This window comes from Salvelinus namaycush, chromosome 25, assembly GCF_016432855.1.
Source record: "Salvelinus namaycush isolate Seneca chromosome 25, SaNama_1.0, whole genome shotgun sequence".
Classification (NCBI taxonomy): Eukaryota; Metazoa; Chordata; class Actinopteri; order Salmoniformes; family Salmonidae; genus Salvelinus; species Salvelinus namaycush.
In genome coordinates, this window is record NC_052331.1 from 633,437 (window position 1) to 654,185 (window position 20,749).

At 45.5% G+C, this 20,749-nt stretch overlaps 1 protein-coding gene across 1 annotated transcript in view; it reads left to right on the top strand.

Moving 5' to 3' along the window:
* The window catches only part of LOC120020095 (insulin receptor-like), an 88,652-nt gene that overhangs the window by 41,859 nt on the left and 26,044 nt on the right, over positions 1–20,749 (top strand). The window contains exons 3-10 of the mRNA XM_038963532.1: positions 11,369–11,499; positions 11,945–12,138; positions 17,503–17,642; positions 17,836–17,980; positions 18,297–18,511; positions 19,011–19,137; positions 19,378–19,493; positions 20,320–20,451. Of these exons, the coding sequence (XP_038819460.1) occupies positions 11,369–11,499; positions 11,945–12,138; positions 17,503–17,642; positions 17,836–17,980; positions 18,297–18,511; positions 19,011–19,137; positions 19,378–19,493; positions 20,320–20,451 (1,200 nt within the window). The remainder of the gene's footprint in view (positions 1–11,368; positions 11,500–11,944; positions 12,139–17,502; positions 17,643–17,835; positions 17,981–18,296; positions 18,512–19,010; positions 19,138–19,377; positions 19,494–20,319; positions 20,452–20,749) is intronic.

The window sequence follows — 20,749 nt, forward strand, 5'->3', positions numbered from 1 at the left end:
GTAGGGTTTGTGTTTTTCGGAAGATGGGCAAGAACTCTGCTGTCCTAGCTTCAGGGGGAAGCTGGTTCCACCATTGGGGTGCCAGGACAGAGCGAAGCTAGGACTGGGCTTAGCGGGAGCTGCCCTTCCGTAGAGAGCATAGCCTGAAGTTAGGGAGGGTCAGTTCCTCTTGCTGTTTCGTCGGTAAGCACCATGGTCTTGTTGTGGATGCGAGCTTCCACTGGAAGCCAGTGGAGTGTGCCTAGGAGCGGGGTAACTCCTGCAACGTTCTGGATAAGATGCAGGGGTCTAATTCAGGACCAAGTGCCTTGATTAGGACCTGCGCTGCTTCCTGTGTGAGGTAGGGTCGTACTCTACGGATGTTGTAGAGCATGAACCTGCTGGACCGGGTCACTGCTTTGATGTTTGCAGAGAACGACAGGGTGTTGTCCAGGGTCACGCTAAGGTTCTTTGCACTCTAGGAGGGTGACACTGTGGAATCGTCAACCCCAATGGAGAAGTCTGAGTGGGCAGGTCTTCCCCGGAAGGAAGAGCTGTTCCGTCTTGTTGAGCTTGAGGTGGTGGGCCGACATCTAAGTTGAGATCGGCCAGGCACGCAGAGACGCGTGTCGCCACCTGGGTGTCAAAAGGGGGGACGGAAAAAAGTAGTTGTGTCATCCGCATAGAAATGATAGGAGAGACCATGTGAGGATATGACGGAGCTGAATGACTTGGTGTATAGAGAGAAGAGGAGAGGGCCTAGAACCGAGCCCTGTGGGACAGCAGTAGTGAGAGTACATGGTGAAGACACAGATCCTCTCCATGTCACCTGGTAGGAGCGATCTTCCAGGTAGGATGCAATCCAAGAGTGTGCAGAGCCTGTGATGCCCAGCCTTCACGGTGTTGCAGGCAGCGGATAGATCTAGGAGGATGGGAACAGAGGAGAGAGAGAGTCCGCTTTGGCATTGCGGAGAGTCTCCGTGACACAGAGAAGAGAAGTCTCGGTTGAGTGACCCCTCTTGAAGCCTGACTGGTTAGGGTCAAGAAGATTGTTCTGAGAGAGAGATAACGAGAAAATTGATCAGAGACTGCACGCTCAAGTGTTTTGGAAATAAATAAAAGGGATACAGGTCTATAGTTTGACGTCAGATGAGTTGAGTGTTGGTTTCTTGAGGAGGGGAGCAACTCGGGCCATTTTGAAGTCAGAGGGGATGTGGCCAGGGATGAGTTGATGAGGGAAGGGAGAAATCTGAGTTGGTTGGGGATGGGGTCGAGCAGGCAGGTTGTTGAGAGACCAGACCTCACTAGTCGCAGGATGTCGTCTGGAGAGAAAGAGGTAGGGGTAGGGTAGTTTTGTGTGAGTGAGACCTGTGGACTCAATAAGCTGTGTGAATGAGGAGCGGATGTTGTCAACCTTTTTTTCAAATTGGTAACAAAATAGTCCTCAGAGGGAGAGTGGGGTGGAGGATTAAGGAGGGAGGAGAAGGTGGAAAAGAGTTTCCTAGGGTTGGAGGCAGAAGCTTGAAATTTAGAGTGGTAGAAAGTAGCTTTAGCAGCAGATACAGTGGAAGAGAAGGTAGAGCGGAGGGAGTGAAAGGATGATAGGTCCTCTGGAAATGTTGTTTCTCCATTTTTGCTCAGCTGCCCGCAGCTCGCAACGAGTCATGCGATGAGGGGGCACCTGTTGGGCGAAAGATGCAATGTTAAGCTTGAGTGGACAAGTGACAGTGACGGCATGGAGTTCAAATGAGGAGATGGACAGAGGAGAAATGAGTAGACCTGTGCCACCACCGTGATGACCAGATGCTTATTGGACTATGAGAGAAAACGTAGTCAGATGAATAAAGAGCAGCTGGTGTAGCGGTGTTCTCTGGGGGGTGATCCATGTCTCCGTCAGGGCTGAGGTGAATTCGGCGTTCTTCCCCGCTGTTTGGCAGTTCCAAATGCTGCCACTAACACGGAATTCCACATGGATTGTGCGCGCAGGGTACACTAAATTAGAATCGTTGTAGCCAAGGGACGGGGTGCGTCTGTAAAGCCTATAGGGATAGGTGCGAACAGGTACAGAAAACACACACATAGTTGACAAAGCTAATTTGTAAATAACTAGGTAAGATACTCAAGTGAGAGAGTGGTGTGGAGCCTTCCTCTCTGTCCTTCCTGGAACAACTCTGCAGAACCATCATTGTTTCGGCGACCTTCTTAGTTATGCAACAAAACCGAACACGAATAGCTAATTGCCTAGCATAGGTGAAACCACTCCCCCTCCAATACAGCCACTGATGACCAAAACAAGTCACAAATTGACCTGCCTCTTGATCCTGGTTGATGTGTCAACAACTATCTGTAAGTTATGAGCAGGCAGCAGTTCCCACACCAAGTAGGCCTCTGGGAAGACAGGCAGCAGTTCACACAACAAGCAGACCACTGGGAAGACAGGTAGCACTTCAAATAGATGGCCCTAGCTAGCAAAATAACTGTACTAGACCACAACAGATAAAGACAATAAAATTATACTTATCACGCCTTATCACAGCCCTGATTCATTGGGCTTGCCTTTGTTTGGATCAGCAGAGGGTGTGACTGCAACAATATCAACAGAGTTACACTGTTCAGAATAGAGGTCGACCGATTAATCGGAATGGCCGATTAATTAGGGCCGATTTCAAGTTTTCATAACAATCGGAAATCGGTATTTTTGGACACCGATTTGGCCGATTTTTAAATTTATTTCATACATTTTTTACACCTTTATTTATCCTTTTATTTAACTAGGCAAGTCAGTTAAGAACACATGCTTATTTTCAATGACGGCCTAGGAACGGTGGGTTAACTGCCTTGTTCAGGGGCAGAATGACAGATTTTTACCTTGTCAGCTCTGGGATTCAATCTTGCAACCTTACAGTTAACTAGTCCAACGCTCTAACCACCTGATTACATTGCACTCCACGAGGAGACTGCCTGGTACGCGAATGCAGTAAGAAGCCAAGGTAAGTTGCTAGCTAGCATTAAACTTATCTTATAAAAAAAACAATCAATCCATCATAATCACTAGTTAACTACACATGATTGATGATATTACTAATTCATCTAGCGTGTCCTGCGTTGCATATAATCGATGCGGTGCGTATTCGCGAAAAAGGACTGTCGTTGGTCCAATGTGTACCTAACCATAAACATCAATGCCTTTCTTAAAATCAATACACAAGTATATATTTTTAAACCTGCATATTTAGTTAATATTGCCTGCTAACATGACTCGTTGCGAACTGTGAAGACTATTTCTTCCTAACAAAGACAGCCAACTTTGCCAAACGGGGGATGATTTAACAAAAGCGCATTTGCGAAAAAAGCACAATCGTTGCACGACTGTACCTAACCATAAACATCAATGCATTTCTTAAAATCAATACACAGAAGTATACCTGCATATTTAGCTAAAAGAAATCCAGGTTAGCAGGCAATATTAACCAGGTGAAATTGTGTCACTTCTCTTGGGTTCATTACACACAGAGTCAGGGTATATGCAACAGTTTGGGCCGCCTAATTTGTCAGAATTTTACATAATTATGACATAACATTGAAGGTTGTGCAATGTAACAGGAATATTTAGACTTAGGGATGCCACCCGTTAGATAAAATACGGAACGGTTCCGTATTTCACTGAAAGAATAAACGTCTTGTTTTAGAGATGATAGTTTCCGTATTCGACCATATTAATGACCTAAGGCTCATGTTATTATGTTATAATTAAGTCTATGATTTGATAGAGCAGTCTGACTGAGCGGTGGTAGGCACCAGCAGGCTCGTAAGCATTCATTCAAACAGCACTTTCGTGCGTTTTGCCAGCAGCTCTTCGCTGTGCTTCAAGCATTGAGCTGTTTATGACTTCAAGCCTATCAACTCCCGAGATTAGGCTGGTGTAACCGATGTGAAATGGCTAGCTAGTTAGCGGGGTGCGCGCTAATAGCGTTTCAAACTTCACTCGCTCTGAGACTTGGAGTAGTTGTTCCCCTTGCTCTGCATGGGTAACGCTGCTTCGAGGGTGGCTGTTGTCGATGTGTTCCTGGTTCGAGCCCAGGTAGGGGCGAGGAGAGGGACGGAAGCTATACTGTTACACTGGTAATAATAAAGTGGCTATAAGAACATCCAATAGTCAAAGGTATATGAAATACAAATCGTATAGAGAGAATTAGTCCTATAATTCCTATAACAACTACAACCTAAAACTTCTTACCTGGGAATATTGAAGACTCATGTCATTAGTGGGATCACACACACACCCTAATTCCCTCAAAACGTAAAACAAAACAACAACAAACAGGGACAATCCTATCAGCACTATTACCCAGCTGTTCTTACGACAACATTGGGTAATCAGGAAATCACACTATGACCACAAAATAATTTCACTGGGGGTGGGGGAAGAGAGAAAGAGATAGAGAGAGAGAGAAAAGGAGTGCTCTGTGGTATCTGGAAGTGATATTAATCCCTAACGTAGTTAAATATAGTAATTTAGTAAGAATTGTTATCTTCCTTGTTAGCTTAACATAGCAGGACAATATAAGCCACATACGGGCTCCGTCCTAAATGGCACCCTATTTCCTATATAGTGCACTACTTTTGACCAGAGCCCTATGGCAACATGAGAAGCCCCATTCAGGCTTACTGCGTCAATTAAGAACACATAAGTCAATGTGGTGTGTCCTCCAAATGGCACCCCATTCCCTATATAGTGCACTACTTTTGATCAGTGCTCTAGAGGCCCTGGTCAAAAGAAGTACACCATGTAGGGTCAAAAGTAGCTCACTATAAAGAGAATAGCCTGCCATTTGAAATGTAGACCTAGGGAATGTGGTGGTGGTGTACTGGTCGCTTGGTCATTAACACTCCACTACCACGACAAGGTGGGTATTTAGCTGCTAAATGATTGCAGAAGCATCAGATATAGAAAAGATGAGATGAGGAGAGTCTGACAGCCTAAAATGGTGATCTTCCGATCGACTGAAAACGATTTTGAGATTAGAAAATCGAATCTGTTTTTTTTCCCCCGAAGAAGGAGAGAGCGAGAAAGAGCTGTAAACTAATGTGGTCTGGTTGATGACTAGCGCGTGTCAAGCACATAGGTCAGTCGGTGAAGCACGCACGCACACACACACACACACTTACTCCCCAATCCCAAACAACAGAGACAAAGCCTCAGATAAAGATTCATGGGACAGCAAACAATGAGCAATTTTATTCAGCCAGAATAACATTACAAGAATAAAGGTTAGAGAAGAATAAAGATGCTGTCCTGTTTTACCAGCCTGCAGACAGAAAGGAGAGATTGATGAGAAAGAGAGATTGTTTGAGATAGAAAGAGATTGATTGAGAGAGAGGTGGATAGATCAACATTCACCTGTTCTGAACAGTGACTCTGTCAAAAGTGACCGCATACCACGTAGTATGAATAACGCAGACTGAGAAAAGAGAGATGGATTGACAAGGAAAATAAAAGATTGTTTCAAAGGTCGATGGATACGAAGCCTAGTCACCTATTCTGAACAAGAGGTCGACCGATTATGATTTTTCAACGCCGATACCGATTATTGGAGGACCAAAAAAGCCGATACCGATTTAATCGGCTGATTTAAACAATAAATGTATTTGTTATAATGACAATTACAACAATACTGAATGAACACTTATTTTAACTTAATATAATAGATCAATAAAATCAATTTAGCCTCAAATAATGAAACATGTTCAATTTGGTTTAAATAATGGAAAAACAAAGTGTTGGAGAAGAAAGTAAAAGTGCAATATGTGCCATGTAAAAAAGCTAACGTTTAAGATCCTTGCTCAGAACATGAGAAAATATGAAAGCTGGTGGTTCCTTTTAACATAAAGAGAGCCAGGCATTGCTTCAGCATTCCTCCCAGCCTGCATCATGTGATCAGATCCACAACACTCAGTAACATGAACCCAGATATCTGTGTGTGTGTCTGGTTGCAGGCTCTCTTCAGGCAGATTTTCCCTTCAGCCCTGGGATTCAAACCGTCAACCCTCCGGTTACTGGCCTGGCTCTCGAACCGCAAGGCTAGCGCTGCCTGTCCGCCTGTTCTCTCCATATGCCCATTGATAAGCTGTAACTGTTGTTGTGATTTCACACAGCGGCCCTGTGGCTTGAGTCGGGACCACATCCACAGGTGCGTCTGAAATGGTATCCTATTCACTATTTAGTACACTATACTTTTGACCAGGGCCCATAAGGTTATGGTAAAGAGTTGTGCACTGTATAGGGTGCCATTTCGGACTTTGCCACACACAGCATTACTGAAGGACCCAGAAACAGAGAGAACTAAAGTCAGACTGGCAGCTCTTTTCACTGCTCCATAGTGGGCAGGACTAAGCAGAGGAACCCCATACCCTCTTCACAGTACTCAGTCAAACCAAGCTGAGCTGTACTTCATTGGTCTGATTACGCTTAAATATTGCGACAAGGCATGTGCGGAGAAAACGGTTAATTACTGTTTGCAAAACAATGTCCATACATGCTAGAACACTACAGTGGAAGAAGATATGTGATAATATGCTAACCATAATGCAAAAAAAATCTGATTTCACATCTGATTGCCACCTAAACTCTCAAGTCTCGGCGAACTGACTGTGTGTGTGAGTAGGGCTCTGACGGGCCGACCGCTTCTTGCCTCGTGAATGACGCCATTACTGGTTAAAGGGGCATTTCTAAAAGTTTCATTTAGGCTTGTGGCGGTCACGAAATTTCATCAGCCGGTGATTGTAAATAACTGTCGGTCTCATGGTAATTGACCGGTAATTAACATGAACACATTTAGCATCTCCTGGCTTCCACACACAGCCTAAAAGCCACTTATCTTCCGCGAACTTGAAACTCACGTGCTGCTTATGTATGCCAGTTAGGAAATACACCTGTTGTAAAGCGGATTAATGTGCTTCATTTTAAGAAGTTATTTGGCCACTTTAGTTGTCATACAAACCTTATCGAAACATATAGGCCTACGTACACATATATGACTATGATTAGAAAAAGTTGCCAAAAAAATTCGTTGTTTCTTGCCTTACGCTGGGCATCATTCACGAGTGATAATATATAAATCACAAGTGATAGGCTAATATTGTCACCCATCAGACTATTCTTGATTTGATCTCGTCTTTACATATACCGTAATTTCCGGACTATAAGCCGCTACTTTTTTCCCACGCTATGAACCTCGCGCTTTATACAATGACGCGGCTAATTTATGTTTTTTTTTTCTTTTTTTCACAAGATTCATGCCGCCAAAAAACTGAGCACCGTCACATAATGTGACGTAAATCGAGCGCGCTCAAACTTGCCATCATTCTGATTACGGTAGTCATTTTGTCACCCTCATCATGGCAAAGACACGGAGAAATGCATATGATGCAGCTTTCAAGTTGAAGATCGATCTGGCTGTTGGAAAAGGAAATAGAGCTGCTGCACGGGAGCCTTAATGAGTCGATGATAAGACGTTGGAACTGTGCAGATCCGACTGAAAGCCATAACAATCGCCACCGCAATGAAGTTTGACTTTCTTGGTAGGCTACTGTTTACTGCTATTTATTTTTTATTTTTGTTACAAGCCGTGTTTCGTTAAAGCCTATTTATTTTTGTTACAAGCCGTGTTTCGTTTAAAGGCTGTGTAAAGTTCATTTGTTTCAATGTACCGGTAGGCACTTGCGGCTTATAGACATGTGCGGTTTATTTATGTACAAAATACATATTTGTAAAAAATTCAGTGGGTACGGCTTATATTCAGGTGCGCTTAATAGTCCAGCAATTACGGTACTAAATAATATATGTGTGAAATTTGTTTTGATTTTAGAATGGACCATTATCATGCACATGTCTCGAAGCAGGGGGAAAATACATGTAATCTATGCACTTAAATAGCGAATGAAGGATGCTTTTCCCCTGGTTAATTTTCATGCCAGCCAGGTAGGGTATACCCCTGTTGTAAAGATAAGCAATGTGCTTAATATTAGGGAAGTTGAGAAATAAATATAGAAGACCTGGCCTATAGAAAGCTGATGGGATCCTCCTGTTTTTTAAGAGGCCATCACTCTGTTTTCTCCAGCAGTTGCATAGCCTATAGAAATGTTTGCACAACATTACATTTGGATTGATGTCAGAGTGATCAGAGGAACAATAGAGTGCTGGGTACTAGGTAGTTAGCACGTCAAAAACAAACATTTAGCAGTTAGCTAGTCAAGTTGTTGTATTTTGAGGCTCTAAATAAAAGCAAAGACGTTTTGTGGTTGGAATTGCAGTATGTATTTAGTTTGAGAATTTAGACGTGAGCTAGCAACTTTTGACAGACTGGTTTCGACTGGACAAACAAACAGTGTTGTGAGTTCGAATATTTGAATAATCGTTATGATTGGAGGATAGCTGTGGGTTATCGAATCAGGATCCACTCCTCTGTTCTCCTCAAGGTCATTAATGATAAATGTTCATATTTGTAGATGGCAGAAAGGCCAGTCTCTTTGACAATGACAAGGAGTGGAATGTTAGCAAAAGAGACTGGTACTCAGGCTAGAATGTCTCTGCTCTAACCGAGAAGTTTGGTCTTGACATCTAGCCACTTAGCTAGCAAGTTAGCAAACCAAATGCAAAGCTTGCACAAATTTGTTTACATCTGTTAGTGAGCATTTCTCATTTGCAAAGAATAATCCATCCACCCGACCGGTGTGGCTTATCAAGAAGCTGATTAAACAGCATGATCATTACACAGGTGCACCTTGAGCTGGGGAAAATTAAAGGCCACCTTAAAATGGGCAGTTGTCACACAACACCACATATTTCTCAAGTTTTGAGGGAGCGTGCAATTGGCATCCCATAGGGCTCTGGCCAAAAGTATTGCACTATACAGGGAATAGGGTGTCATTTTGGACACAGCCAGTGTCTCTCCTCATGACAATTCCTCACTGCCACACTGACAAGAGATGGAGTGGGTCAGTTTTTGTATGTGTGTGCGTGAGTGTGCGCGCATCAAAGTGAAGTGTCTGTCTGTTACTATGTGGCTCAGGTTTCCTTTTCATGCATGCTGCCTCTGTGCCGCTGTGTGAGTGGCTGAGAGCAGTAGCAGTGTCTCCAGCACTTAAACGGTTAACTCTCAGCAGCTCCTCTTCTGAGTGGGGAGAGGTCATTTGAATGGCTCGTTTCCCCAACCAGACAACACATTGGTTAAAGCTGAGGGTGGATCTGCGGCTGCCGCTGTACTACAGAGTGGAGTCTGCTCCCTTCACTGGATCAGGAGTCTGTTTGCTGTGTGTAGGCCTGCAGTCTGTTAGAGGGAGCGGCAGTGTGTGTGTGTGTGTGTGTGTGTGTGTGTGTGTGTGTGTTTTTATTTTTGGGGGGGGGGGGGGTCGTCTGTTGCAGCTGAGTTGAGAGACTGGAGAGGAAAGGGGGAGGCAGAGGGAACACCCAAAATTCAGAGAAAATACGTCAAGATGATTTTATTGTCGATGTAACCTTCTCATTCAGAAATGTGTGTATCTAAACCCCTCTGTCTAGGATTTGAACAGAGGTAGGGAAACATTTGATGCAGTTCTATTATCTGTCATTACCCCACTTTTAAACAGATAAAGCATAGCACTTGTGCTGGTAAAGGAGTTTATCACTCAGTAAGTGATGTCGGTCACTTATTTTTCTCATTTCTGTTTTGCTCTGCATTTTCGTAGAGCTATATATATCTGTAAGTGTGTGTGCGCGCAGTTTGCTTGTTCAGTCTGTTGTTAATGCACACAGACTCCAACAGTCCTTGTGGCCTGACCTGAGCCCCTCGTTAGGCTGCAGGTCAATCTTAATCTGTCTCGATAGGACTATATGGGATGAGCTAATCTGGTGGACAGGCAGTCAGCAAGGTGTTTACTTCTCTCTGACACACACACTGCCAGTGCCAACTGGCTCTGCACCTCAGCGATGGCACTGAACTTTACTGTGTGTGTGTGAGCACTCAACCAGTTTATTCTTGGCAGCTTGGCACTAGATGAAGAGTGCGCCTGCGTGTGTGTGTGTAGCTAGGCCACATTGTTAGAAAGAGGCCAAGGCATCAGTAGCATTCAGTGTCTTCACAGCAAACCTGGGTCAAACACATACACTGAGTGTACAAAACATTTGGAACAACTTCTTCATGTTGAGTTACACCCCCTTTTGTCCTCGAGGCATGGACTCTACAAGGTGTCAAGTGTTCCTCAGGGATGCTCTCCCATGTTGACTCCAATGCTTCCCATAGTTGTGTCAAGTTGGCTTGATGTACTCTGGGTGGTGGACCATTCCTGTTAGGACTATAATGGCACCAGAAACTGGAAACTGTTGAGCGTGAAACCGGTGACACACTCAAACCGGTGCACCCTGGCACCTACTACCATACTCTGTTCAAAGGCACTTCAATCTTTTTTCTTGCCCATTCACCCTCTGAATGGCACACATACACAATCCATGTCTCAATTGTCTCAAGGCTTAAAAATCCTTAACCTGTCTCCTCCCCTTCATCTACACTGATTGGAGTGGGTTTAACAAGTGACATCAATGAGGGATCATAGCTTTCATCTGGTCAGTCTGTCATGGAAAGAGCATGTTTTGTACACTCATATATATCAAATTCTGAGTGAGAAAGTTAGACGCGCAAATATCATACCGCCCAAAATGTTAACCACCTCTGTATTGTAATGATGAGAGGGGGGTATGATATTTGTGCACTTGTAACTTTCTCATTCATCATTATTTATGATGAATTCAGGATTATCCGTATTCATGGTAGCATCCACTTTAATGTAGAAGTGTTTAGAAACATATTCTTATTTACAATAAAAGTGACTCCAAAATGACGCACTACATTATTTACCATTCATTTCTATCGGGCACAAAATGATCTGAAACACAACCAAAACAAACAGCAAATGCATCCAACAAATGTGTAGAGTCACAAGCTGGATGTAGTGATTGCGTGCTATGAATATGGGACTAAATGCTTAACTTTTTACTACTTCAATACACATACAAGTGAATATGTCCCAATACTTTTGGGACTATGTTAAAAAAAAGGGATGTAATTTCTAAACAGTTCACCCGATATGGATGAAGATATCCTCAAATTAAACCTGAGTCTGAACTTTAACCTCATAGTCATTGTATCATTTCAAGTCCAAAGTGCTGGAGGACAGAGCCAAAACAACAACAACAAAATTCACTGTCCCAATACTTTTGCAGTTCACTGTAGGTGAACTTCACTGTAGGTGAACTGCAAAAGCCCTAGGTGGAAACGTTTTGAAAGATATTACCTGAACTCTTTCTCTCTATGTAAATCCTGTCACTAACCCCCCCCCTTCTGCGCTCCCACAGTGTGCCCCCCCAGCTGTAAGCACCGGGCCTGTACCAAGGACAACCAGTGTTGCCATGAGTCATGTCTGGGGGGCTGCTCTGAGCCCCAGAACAGCAGCAGCTGTGTAGCCTGCAAGAACCTCCAGCACCAGGTACAGTATGGAGGAGTTCAACACACTTTTCTCAGAATCGATTACTTGATCGTTGTTGTTGATGTGGATGCTTCTATGTACTACGCAAAGAGAAATACATTGTAACATTTGTTGCATGGCAATGAAGTTTTCATTCGTCAAGAATTCAAATTCTTGATGGGTGCTAGAGATGTGTTTTATTAACCTGTAGATTTATTAACCTGAGTTTTCCCTGTGAAATATAGTTAGGTGCGTGCGTGCATACTAGACACAAGCTTACTTATCTATTGCTGGAGGGGGGGAAGCTGAATCAAAACAGAGTCGTGTTTGTTTAAACTTTATTTAAAGATATGTCTGTCCAGCAATGGAAAATAGCACTTAAATGTGTTATACTGAATTGAATTGATGTGGATGCTTTCCATCAACTAAACAATGAATTCAACTCATCCCTATTCCCTAATACCAGGAGGCCTGTGTGGACCGCTGTCCCCAGGGATACTACACCTACAGGGGCTGGCGCTGCGTCCCCTTCTCCTTCTGCCAGGACCTCCACAACAAGTGTAAGCAGAGCAAGAGCAGCGACTGCCATGAGTATGTTATCCACAATGGAGCCTGTATACCTGAGTGCCCCTCCGGATATACTACTGTCAACTCCACCACGTAAGTCTACCTACTGTATATTCAACTCTACACCACGGTCAACTCCACTATGTAAGTCTTTAACACAGTACTATACACCCCCATCAACTCTAGAACGTAAGCCTAAGTACTATGTTTGTATGCTGTGTGAATTATATTGTCAACTCAACAATGAAGGGTAAGTCTACTCCATACACCACTTAAAATATCCACTACCTAATGTTAATACTAAAGTGAAAACCATAACATTTGAATTTGCACAAGATGGGGTATGGGAAAGGAGCTTGTACATGTGCAGTCGTCTCAATATGTACGCGTCTGCAGTCGTCTCGATATGTACGTGTCTGCAGTCGTCTCGATATGTACGCGTCTGCAGTCGTCTCGATATGTACGCGTCTGCAGTCGTCTCGATATGTACGCGTCTGCAGTCGTCTCGATATGTACGCGTCTGCAGTCGTCTCGATATGTACGCGTCTGCAGTCGTCTCAATATGTACGCGTCTGCAGTCGTCTCAATAGGTACGCGTCTGCAGTCGTCTCGATACGTACGCGTCTGCAGTCGTCTCGATACGTACGCGTCTGCAGTCGTCTCGATACGTACGCGTCTGCAGTCGTCTCGATACGTACGCGTCTGCAGTCGTCTCGATACGTACGCGTCTGCAGTCGTCTCGATACGTACGCGTCTGCAGTCGTCTCGATACGTACGCGTCTGCAGTCGTCTCGATACGTACGCGTCTGCAGTCGTCTCGATACGTACGCGTCTGCAGTCGTCTCGATACGTACGCGTCTGCAGTCGTCTCGATACGTACGCGTCTGCAGTCGTCTCGATACGTACGCGTCTGCAGTCGTCTCGATACGTACGCGTCTGCAGTCGTCTCGATACGTACGCGTCTGCAGTCGTCTCGATACGTACGCGTCTGCAGTCGTCTCGATACGTACGCGTCTGCAGTCGTCTCGATACGTACGCGTCTGCAGTCGTCTCGATACGTACGCGTCTGCAGTCGTCTCGATACGTACGCGTCTGCAGTCGTCTCGATACGTACGCGTCTGCAGTCGTCTCGATACGTACGCGTCTGCAGTCGTCTCGATACGTACGCGTCTGCAGTCGTCTCGATACGTACGCGTCTGCAGTCGTCTCGATACGTACGCGTCTGCAGTCGTCTCGATACGTACGCGTCTGCAGTCGTCTCGATACGTACGCGTCTGCAGTCGTCTCGATACGTACGCGTCTGCAGTCGTCTCGATACGTACGCGTCTGCAGTCGTCTCGATACGTACGCGTCTGCAGTCGTCTCGATACGTACGCGTCTGCAGTCGTCTCGATACGTACGCGTCTGCAGTCGTCTCGATACGTACGCGTCTGCAGTCGTCTCGATACGTACGCGTCTGCAGTCGTCTCGATACGTACGCGTCTGCAGTCGTCTCGATACGTACGCGTCTGCAGTCGTCTCGATACGTACGCGTCTGCAGTCGTCTCGATACGTACGCGTCTGCAGTCGTCTCGATAGGTACGCGTCTGCAGTCGTCTCGATAGGTACGCGTCTGCAGTCGTCTCGATAGGTACGCGTCTGCAGTCGTCTCGATAGGTACGCGTCTGCAGTCGTCTCGATAGGTACGCGTCTGCAGTCGTCTCGATAGGTACGCGTCTGCAGTCGTCTCGATAGGTACGCGTCTGCAGTCGTCTCGATAGGTACGCGTCTGCAGTCGTCTCGATAGGTACGCGTCTGCAGTCGTCTGTGTGGTTTCAGAGGGTGTTGTGCCAGTTAGATCGAAATGCTGCAAAATCTCTTTGCATTACGTCCTGCTAATTTCTGCTGTACAGTACAGCATGACAGTGCAGTACTGCAAGGCTCCCCTGTTGTACAACGACTGTGTGTGTGTGTGTGTGTGTGCACATGTGCGTGTGCTGCAGTGGGAGTGTGGAGGTGTTGGTTGGCACAGTGTATTCGCTATGCAGACAGTTCAGCAAGTTCAGAGCAGCTAGCGAAGCAGGCAGGGAAAACAGGGCAGTGGGTGTGTGTGTGTGTGCGTGCAGTGTTTTGTGTTGGGCTACAGAATAAATTCCTCATAGCATTTCATTTCTGTTTGCTATTGTTGTCTCCACTCCATAGCTGAGTAGCTGAGCCAGTCTGAACTAAGCCAGCTGAGACAGTCACTCATGCAGGGCTAGGCTACAGTGCTCATTGATTTACCAATAACAATGTTTTAGGTCGTGCGTGTGTGTGTGCTTGTGTGCATTCTAATCCTGGCTTGCCACTAGAGAGAAGGATCTGGGTGTGTTTGTCACAGTGACCTTCATCTACTCCCTCGTGTGTGTGCGTGCGTGCGTGCGTGCGAGACAGACTCCAGACACACTAATCATTCGTTGGACAGAGATGGGTCTGGCCTCTTCAGGCCTTGGTGTCTTTTGTTACAGCGTGGCTTGCAGGGTGAAAGCTGGGTAGGAGCTGGCTGGGTAAAGACTGGGCTGGCTGTGTGGTTGGGTAAGGGCAGGCTGGAGGGTGGGCCAGGGTTGGTGGCTGGGTAGCTGGAGTCTGATGGCCCCACAGGTTATGGCTTGCATTTCACCACCCATTGTCCTGTCCTCAAATCTCTCCTTCTGTTCTCTATTTCTCCTCTCTCTCTCTTTCTCCTCTCACATCTTTTTCTACTCTCACCCTCTCCCTCCACTATCCCCACTCTTTTCCTCTCTCGCTCGCTCTCTCCACTTTCGCTCTCTCTCTCGATCTCACTATACATAATAAGTAGTGTTGTAAGTCATCCCGCCTGCCTATCATTATTGAATGCGTCCCAAATGGCACCCCTTTCCCTATTTAGTGTACTACTTTTGACCAGGGCCCCCATAGTGACTATAGTGCACTATATACTGGGGTAATTTGCTGGTTCTACAACAGTGTTGCTCTATCCAACACCACATACCGCCACTCCTCACGTATTAGTTTTAGCAAATCACACACGGACACGTGAAAATATGCTACCATAGCTGCAGGAAGAAAGTAGGCCTGACCCCATTTAGTTGACTGTACGATTGTTTGGTTGATAGGCTGTTGCTCGACCAATATATCTAAAAAAAAAAAAACAGAAATACCTTATTTACATAAGAATTCAGAACGTTTGCTAATGAGACTCGAAATTGAGCTCAGGTGCATCCTGTTTCCATTGATCATCCTTGAGATATTTCTACAACTTGAAAGGAGTCCAACTGTGGTAAATTCAATTGATTGGACATGATTTTGAAAGGCACACACCTGTCTATATAAGGTTTCACAGTTGACAGTGCATGTCTGAGCAAAAACAAGCCATGAGGTCAAGGAGTTGTCCATAGAGATCCAAGACAGGATTTTGTCGAGGCACAGATCTGGGGAAGGGTACCAAAACATTTCTGCAGCATTGAAGGTCCCTAAGATAACAGTGGCCTCCATCATTCTTAAATGGAAAAAGATTGGAACCACAAAGACTCTTCCTAGAGCTGGCCGCCCTACCAAACTGAGCAATCGGGGGAGAAGTTCCTTGTTCAGGAAGGTGATCAAGAACCCGATGGTCACTCTGACAGAGCTCCAGAGTTCCTCTGTGGAGATGGAAGAACCTTCCATCAGGACAACCCTCTCTGCAACTCTCCACCAATCAGGTCTTTATGGTAGAGTGGGCAGACGGAAGCCACTAATCAGTAAAAGGCACATGACAGCCCACTTGGAGTTTGCCAAAAGGCACCTAAAGTGTCTCAGACAATGAGAACAAGATTCTCTGATCTGATGAAACCAAGATTGAACTCTTTGGCCTGAATGCCAATTGTCATGTTTGGAGGACACCTGGCACCCTCCCTACGGTGAAGCATGGTGGTGGCAGCATCATGCTGTGGGGATGTTTTTCAGCAGCAGGGACTGAGAGACTAGTCAGGATTGAGGGAAAGGTGAATGGAGCACTCAGGACCTCAGACTGGGGGCGAAGGTTCCCCTTCCAACAGGACAACGACCCTAAGCACACAGACAAGATAACGCAGGAGTGGCTTCGAGACAAGTCTCTGAATGTCCTTGAGTGGCCTGGACTTGAACCCGATCGAACATCTCTGGAGAAACCTGAAAATAGCCAACCTGACAGAGGATCTGCAGAGAAGAATGGGAGAAACTCCCCAAATGTGCCAAGCTTGTAGCGTAATACCCAGGAAGACTCGAGGCTGTAATCACTGCCAAAGGTGTTTCAACAAAGTACTGAATAAAGCATCTGGATATTTATGTAAATGTGATATTTCAGTAGATTTTTTTAATAAATTTGCAAACATTTCTTAAAACATGTTTTTGCTTTGTCATTATGGGGTATTATGTGTAGATTGAGAAAGAGATAGAGACGTTTTATTTTAGTCGGACACAGCCCTAGGAGAAACACACACTGAACCCAACAACAAAGGTTGGAAGACAAATGTCCTCTTCCTCGATGGAGCTGCCAGAGTGCGCGCGCGCGCTTGTGTACTCACTAGACCAGATCATTCTCTCACCTCTCAAACCAGTCAGCATAAAAACTACCTTGACACATCGTGAATGGTCTGGCTCTGTGTTTGAAGGTTGAAGGGCTCGATCAGGCCGTAAGACATTGTATACTTCTCTCTTATGAAAGATTGTACTTAACTCCATTGTTAGGTTATAGAGTAGTCCTCTCTCTCATCCTCTCTCCCTCTCGCTGGGAAGGTTGAGGGGTAGATGAGGGCACCGTAGCTCTTATGAAAGGATTATTGCCTCCTTCCTTTCATCGCGAGGTGACTATAAGGTTATTTGCCCGTGTGTGTGTGTGTGTGCGTGCGTGCACCGCCGAGTGAGAGTCTGATTATGTCTGTGAAGTGGTTCCCCCCTCCTGTGAGTCGAACTCGGTGACTGTGTGAACTCTCTGTCTGACTGTGTTAGTCCGTGTGTGTGTTTTCTGACTTGTGTGTGTTTGTACCGTATGACCTTAGGGCTGGGAATTGCCAGGGACCTCACGGTACGATATTATCGCGATACTTAGGTGCTGATACGATGTGTATTGTGGTTCTATGTGTGTCACGACTCTATATGTACTGTGATTTTATTGTGATCGGGTTTTCCAAACATATTGCTCACTATATGTCTGCTGCTGAGGAACGAGAGAGCCATGCGAAAATGAGTTTTGGAGATAAGTGTTAACATGTCAGCACACCATTTCAAACATTTGAAAACGATCTGGAGTTTTGGCGCAGGTACAGCCGATTTTAGAGCTAGCTAACGTTAACTACCTAGCATTTTTTTTTTACTAATAGATACTTGGAGTCAGAGTATCAATATAAAATTGCCAAAAATAAAATTACGATACTCTACTGTATGGATTTTTCCCCCTCCATCCCTATCTGACGTGTGTGCTCTCTCCATCTCCTCCTGCAGGTTAATCTGTGCTCCATGTGCTGGGCTGTGTCCTAAGGTGTGTATGGGCCAGAAGATGGTGGACTCTGTGACAGCAGCACAGGCTCTGAGAGGATGCACCGTGCTCAACGGCAGCATGGAAATCAACCTCAGAGGAGGAAGTGAGCCCTTGTCTAATTTACTACAGTGTGTGTGTGTGTGTGTGTGTGTGTGTGTGTGTGTGTGTGTGTGTGTGTGTGTGTGTGTGTGTGTGTGTGTGTGTGTGTGTGTGTGTGTGTGTGTGTCATTATGTCACACCTGCTTGTAACCAAAGTTCCTTCTGAGTTAATAAGGGTTTGATTGTGTGGTGTGTAGATAACATAGCAGCAGAGCTGGAGGCTAACCTTGGTCAGTTGGAGGAGATAACAGGGTATCTGACTGTCCGGCGCTCCTACGCCCTCGTCTCTCTCTCCTTCCTCCGCAAACTACAGGTCATCAGAGGGGACACGCTGATAGACGGGTAAGTTGGCTTTCCTTCTCGTCCTCTTCCTCCGACTTTCTTCTTCCGAGCCCTGCAGTTCGCTTCTTTCTCTTTCTGCTCCTCTTACTCCTCCTCCTCCTCTCATATTCTAAACTATATCTGTCAATAATACTTAAAATACACTTAAAAATACATCAGTATAATGTGTCTGTCAGGGTTGGGGACAATTCCAGTAAATTCAGAAAGTACACAGGAATTCCAATTATATTTAATGAATTGGAATTTGGTTTACTTTCTGAATTGACTTGAATTGAAATGGAATTGACCCCAACCCTGGTGTCTGTGTCTTCCCCAGGGGTTACTCGTTCTATGCGTTAGACAACCAGAACCTGCGTCAGCTGTGGGACTGGAACAAACACAACCTGACCATCCTCCAGGGGCGCATGTTCTTTCAACTCAACATTAAGCTCTGCATGTCAGAGATCCGCAAGATGGAGGAGGTGACGGGCACCAAAGACAGACAGCACAAGAACGACATCGTATCCAAGACCAATGGAGACCAGGCCTCCTGTAAGGACCGTACAGTCTTGAGTACACACACGCTTGAACGCCAACACACAAATTTGCAGACATGAACACACTTTATATATATATTTTTACATTTGAGTCATTTAGCAGACGTTCTTATCCAGATCAACTTACAGGAGCAGTTAGGGTTAAGTCTTGCTCAAGGGCACATCGGCAGATTTTCACCTAGTCTGCTCGGGGATTCGAACCAGCGACATTTTTGATCACTGGCCCAACGCTCTAGCTGCTAGGCTACCTGCCGCCCCAAACACATGCTTGTGCACACACACGTACGTACGTCTGTGGTGTGTCACAGACCTAGGACAGTGTAATACTGACCATATCCTGTGATAGTAACCGTGTGTGTGTGTGTGTGTGTGTGTGTGTGTGTGTGTGTGTGTGTGTGTGTGTGTGTGTGTGTGTGTGTGTGTGTGTGTGTGTGTGTGTGTGTGTGTGTGTGTGTGTGTGTGTGTGTGTGTGTGTGTGTGTGTGACTCTCTCAGGTGAGAACCAGGAGTTAAGGTTCACTCAGGTGCGTGCCACACATGATAAGATCGTGATCAGGTGGGAACCGTTCTGGCCTCCTGACTTCAGAGACCTGCTGGGCTTCATGCTCTTCTACAAGGAAGCGTAAGTACACACGTTTGTGTGTGTGTGTGTTGGACATGACTGTGCCATCTGAAATAATTTTTCAGAAGGGCAGCTGGAGTCCAAAGCAGTCAAGTTACTTTTGGGAATGAGCAGTTTCCAGAGAAGTGGGGTTTTAATTGTATCAGTACACTATGGGCCACAAACAGTCGTCCCTAGGGACGTAATAGCATTTAACCACTTCCTTTCTGAAGAACTTTGTGGAATATTCCTCTCTCCCAGGCCCTACCGCAACGTGACAGAGTTTGACGGACAGGACGCGTGTGGTTCTAACTGGGTAATAGTTGACCTGGATCCTCCAGCCCGGGCTACAGAGGGAAACCCACAGGTGGAGCCAGGTAACGTTTCATTCTCTCCTGTCTTGCAACTGTATTGGAAAGGATAGCTGCCTGTACACTGTCAAAATCGAGGGGGAAATCCAAAATGCAGGTTTGGATGCAGAAAGATGATGTTTATTAAGACATGATGCCCCAAAATGTGAATAAAGTGCATGAATAAAAGTGGACAAAACAATCGTTTCGGTTGATTAAAGGTAGACTCAGCAATATGACGTCGCTGCAGAAAGTAAAGAGTATCAGTGGGTCAATTTCCACAACAACTAAGAGGCTCAACTTCTCCTATGTTTTGGTGCCCTGGCTACCATGCTGTACCAGCATGAACTCTTGCACGTGCGAAGATACTGTGTGAGAGCGAAGTCTTGCATTTCGCTAATCTCAATATATGCGTGCTGCTCGTGGCGACATCATTTCGCCGAGTCTACCTTTAATCCATCATGAGTGTCACCTGTCTGTCAATCCGTCTAACAACTATACAGAATGGACGGACGGTTCAATTATTTTAGCTGCTTAGCCGTTCATATTTGACAACTTTCAGCATACAGTACATACTGGTCACTGTAGTAGAAAGGAAGGAACAACCATTGTTTTGCTCAATAGTGTCCGTGCTGCAACATGTACCAATACTATTGTTCCAGGTACCCTGATTAACTGTAGTAGCAAGGAAGGAACAACCAGTGTTCCACTCAATAGTGTCCGTGCTGCAACACGTACCAATACTATTGTTCCCGGTACCCCTGATTCACTGTAGTAGCAAGGAAGGAACAACCAGTGTTCCACTCAATAGTGTCCGTGCTGCAACACGTACCAATACTATTGTTCCTTCCAGGTACCCTGATCTTGTCTTTGAAGCCCTGGACGCAGTACGCCATCATGGTCAAGACCCAGCTCTCTGCCTCTGATGAACACCAGGTCCTCGGGGCCAAGAGCAAGATCATCTACGTCAGGACCAACGCCACCAGTAAGAGCCCTTATTGAGATATTGGCTACCTCTCAAATGGCACCCTATTTCCTATATAGTGCACTACTTCTGACCATTATGGACCCTGGTCGAAAGTAGTACACCATATAAGGAATTTGGTGACATTTGTGACGCAACCATACAGTTCTTCATTCAATTCTGTGAGTAAGACTCCTCATTCTCTCTGGTGATCTCAAGCCCTCATTCCCCTCCCCCAACCCCTTAATCAGAACAACAGGTGAGTGGACTATCCAATATATGAATTAGCTAGCAGGTTCTCCAGAGTCAAAGGTGGGAT